At 40.9% G+C, this 9,693-nt stretch overlaps 1 protein-coding gene across 1 annotated transcript in view; it reads left to right on the plus strand.

Moving 5' to 3' along the window:
- LOC137498963 (coagulation factor X-like) overlaps nt 1-2,111 on the plus strand; it is a 159,492-nt gene extending 157,381 nt beyond the window's left edge. Inside the window, exon 5 of the mRNA XM_068226860.1 lies at nt 2,070-2,111. Within this exon, the coding sequence (XP_068082961.1) occupies nt 2,070-2,111 (42 nt within the window). The remainder of the gene's footprint in view (nt 1-2,069) is intronic.
- Nucleotides 2,112-9,693: the final 7,582 nt, after the last annotated feature.

Consider the following 9,693-nt stretch of genomic DNA (forward strand, 5'->3'; position numbering starts at 1 on the left):
GCAGTATTCCTTAATTCTTCATTAAAAAGTCATCCAGTCGGGAACCTACAAGATATAAGCTATAATAGAGAATTAATCTTAGACCTACCTATGTGTTGGGAATTCCAGGTTATGTTCGATCATTGCCTGTGTCGAAACTTTAGATAACTTAAAATGTGTTTCAAAATCAGTGTCATAGTCGTCTTCAAAGTATGTAGCGCGTTCTCTTTGTCCGCCTAGGACGGTTTATTGCATAATCTGGGTCATATGCCTCGTCGCTGTATTTTTTTTTTTGAGGGCAAGTAAGTGAGAGTCCCAGGGCGAAAACTATGCCCTTTTACTCATCTGTTTCCGAGAAGTTCCGATGAGTAGGAAAAATCACTGATTTTGCACTGGTGCTAGAAACATCTGTCTGGCAGAGAGGCGGTATTTGCCTCCCGTCAGAGAAGAAACCCCCTTTTTGCTGAGAAACTGAATTAAAATTTTTTAGTCGGAGAGCTCTTACGGCCCCTTTCAGTGGTTTAATTTTGAGTTTAATTTAGTGAGAAAAAACAGCAAAGTCATCTCTGTACGGACCATGAAGGCCCTTGGAGGGGTGGAAGGCAAAGGCTTCCACCATTCGTAACCTCGGCACGTGATAGGGTAGAGTGGTTAGCTCTACGCCCGGCCGCCTTTGCCCAAAGGAATTAACCTGATACTCACTTTTGGTGTAGGCTGAGTGAACCTCAGGGTCATATGCACCTCCGGAAGTGGAAATCTCGTTTCTTAAATTTTATGGCTTCCTGACGGGGATTCGAACCCACGTCCTTCCGGGTGGACCGAGAACGCCTTTACCGCCTCGGCCAGGCAGCCCCTGGTTGCCTAGTAGCACTTCCTATAAAAGCAATAATCACCACCACCAACCCCGGCACCTGGTGGGGTAAAGTGGTTACCTCTACTCCCGGCCGCCTTTGCCCCCAGGAATTAACCTGGTACTCATTTTTGGTGTAGGATGAGTGAACCTCAGGGGCATGTGCACCTCCGGAAGTGGAAATCTCGTTTCTTAAATTCTTAGACTTCCTGACGGGGAATCGAACCCAAGTCCTTCCCGGTGAACCAAGCATGCCTTCACCGCCTCGCCCAGGCAGCTCCTTAATTTAGTGAGAGAATGGTTTGAATTTGGGAAAGACCGAAAAGAATTTTTATTTCCTATTAAAACAGGTCGTAAATGAGCCACGTTTGAAACGTGCGTTCGGCTTCTTGGTCCTTACGACCTGTAGCGGATGCTTGCCTAGTTGTACTGAACCCATAATTCTACGATGAGAAAATTATTTCTTTTTAATTCCAAATATTTATTTCAGCTACAAACTACTTTTTGAGAGCAGCCATGTTTTTATTTCAAGAATCTGCTGTCTCGTGGGAACGAACTCCCCGTGTCGAGCAAGCCGCAAGATCGTGAAATACCGGGACACTTCGGTGGACTTCGAATATTGAAAAATTTATCAAATTTAAGAAACCCTTCATAACGGGAGATTTTGGCGACATTGTAAATCCAGGAATAAAGAATCTAAATTATTCTTAAACCATATGTGAAGACAGAACCCCCAGGGTAAAAATAAATGCAGTTAAGCCAAGAGAAGAATTTGCGTCCGGCCCGCGGATCAGCGACACGTGCCAAGGCCGATGGATGAGCAAAAACCCGCGAAACGCCCGGGCAGAAATAGTTCATTTCGCCTGTTGCGAGTATGGGAAAAATATGAAATTAACACCGTAATAAATCGCAAGTCTGTCCGAAGTTATAGAAAAAATTAGCATATTACACAACCAAGCTTCATGGTGTGGGTAGCGTCTTCCCATAGAGTATAAAAGAGATCTCCCTCCGTATATTTCACACTCTCTGTCTGGTTGTTGGAACGGCGAAGCCCACGTCACTCGTCAGCAGGAAAGTGCGGAGATTTGTTCTCCAAGAAATTTATTACATATTCGTATCTATGGTTCAAATATACTGTTAAAGCAGAAGATGATAGAAATTTTCTGAACTGCCGCTAATGGGAACTTTGAAGGTTTAGATATTTGGGTGAATAAGTAATTGAGTTTCTCTCTGTATTCAGTGTGTGCGTATAATATTTGTTAAAGAGGAGTCTGGAAGTTAGCTGCGAGGTCTGGTTTCTTATCTGTTGGAACACCTGGCCCTTAGTAGGGTGAGAGGGAACAGAATCTCGGGAACGCAGTGGACGTGGTCATTTTGAGAAGAGTGCTCGTCGCCTGTTAAACGTGTTGAAAGTGCGTTGTAAAGTGTTGTGTAATTTAAGTTATATATCTATAAGAAGACGTCTAAGATAGCCATGGAAGGCTAGGCAAAGAGGTCTGCTAGCTAGATGCAGCCAGAATCCAGAATGATGTCTACGATTACAGGTCTGTGAATATTTTTGCATCAATGTTGTAGTAAGAATATTTTTTGTCCCAACCAATTTTCATTGCGTATGTCGGGTTGATATTTAATAATGATCAGGCGAATGTATTACATTTCTGGTCGTCGTGTGAAAAACTTCAGTGCTGTAAAATTCACGTCAAAAAACTATAAAATGTGCAGTTTAAATATTGTGCTAATATTCTTTGAAAGATTGTCAAAATTGAGTAAAATTAGGAAGGTGATAACGATAACGTAGTCGTGGTGATTGTCTTAATTTCGAATATCGTTTGAATTCAGAAATTTTCTGTCGAAATAAGAATAATAACAACAATAATAATATTTACCGCGGGATAAAAATGTTTTTGTGTTAAAAGTGCATTTAACAAGCATGTTCAATAAGGTTGGCGTGTGTCAAGAAAATTCCAGTGAAATCCGATAAAGTTATGATCTATTCATGAGAAGTAAAATTTTGTGACATCGTGTATGTCGGTGATATGGAAAATCACGGTGTGTTGTATTCTTGAGGTCCGAAAGTTGTAGTAAAAATAAAATAAAAAGGTATATTTTTATAAAAGTTGTTTGTCACGAGAGGATTGAGGTTTGAAAAGTCTTGAGATATAAGAAAAGGGATTGATAGCGAAGAATGTTGATATGTTGAGATAATGTTGAAGGCAAAGGAAGTCTGGATTTTGTGTAATGCCGCCGTGAGAAGGCGATGAGAATGAATTTTTGAGACAGGCTATATTTGCTGATAGCGAAGAATTTTTGAGACAGGCTGTATATTAAATGTGATATTTATGTGGCAGGCTATAGTATATTCCGCTAACAATGCGAAAACTGAGACAAGGAGAAGGTTGGTTCGAGATGATTATTGTGTGAGGCACAGTAAAATTTCAAGTCAAGATCCCAGGTGAAAAACAATTCCTGGTGAAGATTGTAACTCTTGGTTGTAAAAATCAAGTGACTAGTTACGTAAAGTCAGTATAATGAATATTGTAGTAACATGACCTCAAGGGTAGAAAAGCATTCTGAATACACGGTTGGTGTTGTTTGACTGTAATGACAAGTTTCCAATCAGTAAATTTCATAAATTTCGAGACGGTAATTTATCATTAAATCGGAAACATTGTGGGATGAGATATCGGACGTTATTAAAGCGATATGTTTGGCTGTGTAGATTCATTGGGTTTCGTTTCACTGGATAGTCATGCATATGAATATTTGGAAAATGACGGTAGGCGATTTGAGGGCTTCACCCTAAAATTACAGCGTGGATTTTTGCGGTGGTGATGATTATTGTTTGGCGATAGTCAAGTAGTGTTAGACGTGTGTTGGAAGTCATTATTATTTTTCGAAACTTCAGTGTGCATGCTGTGATCGTGTTTCAGTTGTGGATTGCTCGCCACGCGTTATTTATTTTCAATTTTACGTTTTAATAACAAGATAGGGACTTAGTTGAATTTCCCGACTTGCGTTCATTTTGTTCATTGTGTGTTATCAGTTTCGACCAGGTTTACGGCTAAAATATCTAAGTGTGTTCGAAGTTACGATTTCGCCTGATATGCTAGAGGAAGCGTATACGACCCAATTTACGCTCGACAATAGATTTATGACGTCACATGTTATCCTAGGAGTATACTGATGATGAGACGTCCTAGTTCATGCTCAACGATAGGGTTAGGAAGGTGTATGTGTACATAGAGGTTAGTGTTAGGGTGTGCAGACATTATGTAGGCCCGACGATAGGTCTGGGATGTCAGCTGTACATACTCAAGTCTTAGATTAGATGTTTTGCGAAGTGACTTGAGCGATGGTAGTGTCTGCAGTAGTGTATGCAATGCGAAGAGTGTTAGCTCAGTAATATTGACGCCAAGCCTGCGTGCAGCCCTCACCAGCTGGGAAGTGTTTACCTAAGATTATGGAATCACTACTGGCCTGAACATGAGGGTTGTCCACTATTGGGTACTGAGTTAATGGTGATTAAATATTTACTGCAGTTCGCCATGCGTGTTTGAGTTCAATGAGCTTCAGTATTTTATTTTACGGACTTAATTGTTTTGTCGTTCTGACGTCCGTTTGCTTTGATAGTGTGCGTGTTGACACTCAACATATTTGTGTCAGACTTGAGTTACGAATGAGGGTTCGATTCGTCAGCCGGTAAAATATTTTATTTTCAATTCTTGTCGTTCTTTCATTTTTATACGTAGTTGAGTGTGGTCAATTGATAACTTTGTAGGTAGTGTGTTGGGACAAAGAATAAGTAGATGGATCTGTGATGGTAGTCATTGTTAAAAAGGAAAGAATTCTGTATTTTATGTTATTTTACCATGGGGACTTGTCATTTTATTAAGCTTAACGTAACCATTTATAACCTGAAAGTCGGTTTTATAATAATATTTTTCAAGTGATTTACCACTTTTTAATTAACTTCAGTGTTTGGCATGTCTTCTAAATGCGTGATGAATAAGTGTTTCCTGCATGTCGCAGTTTTGTTCCTTCAGAACGACGTAACATAAGATCCTCTCGGATCATGTTGTTATTGGTTCCTTCTGAACAGCTGTTTGGGTGATGCACGTTTTAGTATCGGGATTATTGAATAACTTAAGGGTGTCATGAAATGACAATACATGGTGGAATTTTCTTTCAATTGTGAATGCTGCTGTTAACTTGTAGTGAACACCATGCTTTCCAATAAAATCTCGCGACCTGTCCAAAGCAACTGATAGTCAATTTGGCTCGATTAAGGGTCCATTCGGCGGGTGTGTCCGTATCCGAAAGGGTATTCTACTGGTGGATAACCTTAATTAAGAGAAAATCCGGCATTCTACTTGTTGAAGGTCAGATTTTCCACTGATCGTATGGATTAATTCTCAGTTATCATTTGGATTAATAGGTGCCCGAATTTTCAGGCTTTCTTTTCACTTTTTCAGTTTCGCTGTCCACTAATTTATGATATTCCTACTCTCTCCGAAGAAAATTCTTCGATGTTGTAATCAATAAAATAACGCTATGCAATGTGACTGCGTTTGAAACATTTAATAATTAATAATCTTTTTTGATCAAGGATTGATATAAACATTGTTTGTGCAGTTAATTGATTCAATAAAAGTTAGTAAGCACATATTTGCTCCTCATTTCTAGTAGTTAGGCTCTCTTCTGAACCCCATCGTTTGGTTAAGATCGTGACCGAATTATTCCCGCAATGACCCGACGAAGACTTAAGAGTTCAATATTGCTCTACTGCAGCAGCTGTGGCCGATCAACGATAGAATAGTAAGTTAAGGGTTCAGTACTTCCTCTTTAAACAATATTCACCACCACCACCACCTTACGACCCGATTTAAGAGAGGATTGGCTAAGGAGAATACTAGATTTGGTCATCTTGACTATTTTCTTTACCTGAATTCTAATAAGCAGGGTCTTTCATTCTTTCTTCCTTAATCAATTTACCCTCCAGGGTCAGTTTTTGCCCTCGGTCTTAGCGAGGGATCCCACCTCTACCACCACAAGGGCACAACGGTGTACAACTGAAGGAGGACCATTACCTCGCCCAAGCGGTCTCACCTGCTATGCTGAACAGGGGCCTTGAGGGAGGATGGGAAGACTGGAAGGGATAGACAAGGAAGAGGTAAGGAAGCGGCCGTGGTGTGATGTTAGGTACCATACCGGCATTTGCCTGGAGGAGAAGTGGGAAACCACGAAAAACCACTTCGAGGATGTCTGAGGTGGGAATCGAACCTACCTCTACTCAGTTGACCTCCCGAGGTTAAGTAGACCCCCCATTCCAGCCCTCGTACAACTTTTCAAATTTCGTGGCAGAGCCGGGAATTGATCCCGGGCCTCCGGGGGTGGCAGCCAATCACGCTAACCACCACACCACAGAGGCGGACAATAAGGGAGATAAGCGGGATACCGACTTTATTCCGTATCCACCTATTAGATCTCAGTCTGGGGCCTGTGGTCATCATTCTGAGTGTTTTGGAGTTTTAGGAAATAGCTCCGTCCGCCTCTGTGGTTTAGTGGTTAGCGTGATTAGCTGCCACCCCCGGAGGTCCGGATTCGATCCCCGGCTCTGACATGAACTTTGAAAAGTGGTACGAGGACTGGAACGGGGTCCACTCAGCCTCGGGAGGTCAACTCAGTAGAGGTGGGTTCGATTCCCACTTCAGCCATCCAGGAAGTGGTTTTCCGTGGTTTCCCACTTCTCCTCCAGACACGGCCGCGTCCTTCCCTCTTCCTTGCCTGCCCCATCCAATCTCCCCATCCCTCCACAAGGCCCCTGTTCAGCATAGCAGGTGAGGCCGCCTGGGCGAGGTACTGGTCATTCTCCCCAGTTGTATCCCCACCCAAAGTCTGAAGCTCCAGAACACTGTCCTTGAGGCGATAGAGGTGGGATCCCTCGCTGAGTTTGAGGGAAAAACCGACCCTGGAGGGTAAACAGACTAAGAAGAAAAAGAAGGAAATAGCTCCACGCCTCACAGGGTGGCCCTGATACATGCTAGGTAAATATTGCTCTTGATGTTAGTAGAGATATATATTTTATTTCCCAGCAGTGATTTTTCTCTTTCAGTTAAATATTCCAGCCGTCTAACGAGCTGCCATCCTGAAAGGCTATTAACTTAGATTTCCTGTTTTACCGGCCAACCTTTCCCCGGTAAAATTTTAAACCGAGATAATGTTCTTGGTGAATACAAATGTAACTGTTATCTCGGTTTTCTTACCTTCAAACTAAGATAAAATATCGCATGAGCATTCTGAACACAATAAATTCCTCGCCCAGTCCACTCCAAAGTCAGCGTAGTGTCCTTCGGTTTAGAGAGCTTCGCATTCGAGTCCCTGCAGGTTCGGGTATATGTATCGTAAATGATTAATTCCCCTGGCTTGGGGACTGGGTGTTTGAGTAGTCTACCCAACACTCATGCAACTCGTTCATCACACACGACACCATCCTCCATCACAGTAATACAGTTGAACCTCGATATCTCGAACCTCCATTACTCGAATTATCAGCATCTCGAAGTAACTTAAATTTCCCGGCCGTGTGTCCTAGTCTTCACGTGTATTTATTTCTCTGTTACTCGAAATTCGGTTACACGAATATCTCGATTTTTGGAAGCAAACATTTACTCCCTTGAAGAAAAAAAAACTCTGTAACTCGAATTTTGTGCAACATTAATTGTGCAATACGGCATTTGTGGTTTGTGAGGAACAGTTAACAAATAAAGAAAGGTTTACATTTATGCTAGCAGCTAATATGACGGGAACCGAAAAACTAATACTTCTTGTGATCGGAAAATGGCGAACCCTTTCTGTTTCTCGGTTGTAAATTAATTACCGTTCACGTACGAAAGCAACCCCCGAAGTCGCGAATAACAAGCTCCATTAAGAATCTCGGCTGCGTGGTATTGACGAGAAGTTTCAACGTGATGCGAGGAAAGGTTAACAGTAAGAAACAGAAGAGACTAACGGTTTTTTTTTCCAAAGGTGTTAACGGAGGTATGTTTTTGTTTCACCACTGTATTGTATTGTCTTCTATAAAGCTACTATAATAAGTGTTATAATTAAAGTGATGCCATAAAATAAAAAATAGAGTTTGTTTGTACATTTTCAAATACTGTTGAAAATAATGTAGGCCCTATTCAATACAAGCCCGTGGATGATTCAATTATTTGTTATACATGCTCAAAAATGGTATTCTCTATATCTCGTTACAAGGGCTGACCCAGGGTAGCAATAGCCACACGAAATTATAATGACCAGCTTAATAATTCATATTACACCTAGTGATGGTGATCATTAGGGCTCGGATGTTTAGGAAAAGTCATAACTTTTTCTTTGCCTATATTTCCTTGCCTGATTGGATTTTGGTGCAAATTAGGTGATTATCGTCAAAATTAAGTGATTTTTATTTGTCATATAAATGCATATTTTGGCTATTTTTGTCATAAGGTCATATTTTGAGCTATTTTCGCAGATGCGTCATATTTCGGTCATATTTTGGCGGCTTGACGACAGCTGTAGCTGTGCAAAATCATCTTCAACGTACCGAATCCGATGTAGTGTTCATAAAACTGCTTCTCGGTATCACATCTGCAGTTAATACAAGCGGAATACTCTGCCTCTTCTATCAAGATTGGATAGGAATTGTTTTCGAACAGTTTGTCAGAAAGTCTGGCATATATACGGTATATAGTCGAACTTTGGAATTATATCGACCGCAATTAGAAACTGCTAGCTCAGAAATTCATGCAAGTATTGAAATCCAGTACAACAATCACATGGAATAGTTGGCGAGTGTGTAAAATGGAATTTTTAAAACACTCTCGCCAACTATTTTCGAGTCATATTTTGTAATTTTTACGTCATATTTCGTCACTTTTGAGGTCATATTTGCTTGCTTATTTGGGCTATTTTTAGGTCTTAAACATCCGAGCCCTAGTGATCATTATAGTTTTAAGAGGAAGTACAACTACGCACATGTCCTCTTTTACTACGGCCACACGTGCGTATTTTCACGCTGTAGATCAGGAGTGTTTTCACGCAGCTTGATATCATAAACTTTCCATGGATACATACGTGCGTTTTTTCACGTCGCAGTTCACATTCGGAATATGTACTGTCATAACATGATCCATCGTGTGGGAATTATAATAATTATGAACAGAATTCAATTAAATAAGAATTCAGTGTTGCATTATGTACTGCGTTAGTTGATTCGCGGAATTTTCCATTCGGAATTGCTAGGCGGGCAATAATTCCATTGTAGAGATTTATCTCCCGTATGCAGTTATCAGACTGTACCTCATATATAGGCTTCTGATAAGCTCACCTGCATACACCCAGCGTCAGTGGGTAGGGTCTGACACATCCCACTCTGACGAGTCTAGTGTCAGACCTAAGACAAAACGCTGGTTAATAGAGCAAACGCCTGAAAAGCCTTACATCTGATATGAAAATACTGGACTCATTCCATATTGAGGGACAGGCCAGCATAAAGGAAATGTGTGCTCCTACATAATACACTGGAAGAAAATCCCTGGAAGTTTTTTGAGCATTATAGGATACCCGTCAGCTCATGGGTATTTTTGAACCCTCTAAATTATCAATTCACAGACTAAAAGAATATTCCATTTTCCACTAGGATGTGATGTACACTGTTTTAAAATAATTAAAAGCTGTCAGTTAACCCAATAAAGATAACGCACGATATACATAAACACAGTTCGTTGTAGCTGTCTGCTATATAACTTTTGAGAACAATACTAGAGCAGCGTGTTTCCCCGCACCTGTGGTCAGACAATACTGAAAGGCTAGCGTGAAAA

Source organism: Anabrus simplex, chromosome 3 (assembly GCF_040414725.1).
Source record: "Anabrus simplex isolate iqAnaSimp1 chromosome 3, ASM4041472v1, whole genome shotgun sequence".
NCBI classification, from domain to species: Eukaryota; Metazoa; Arthropoda; class Insecta; order Orthoptera; family Tettigoniidae; genus Anabrus; species Anabrus simplex.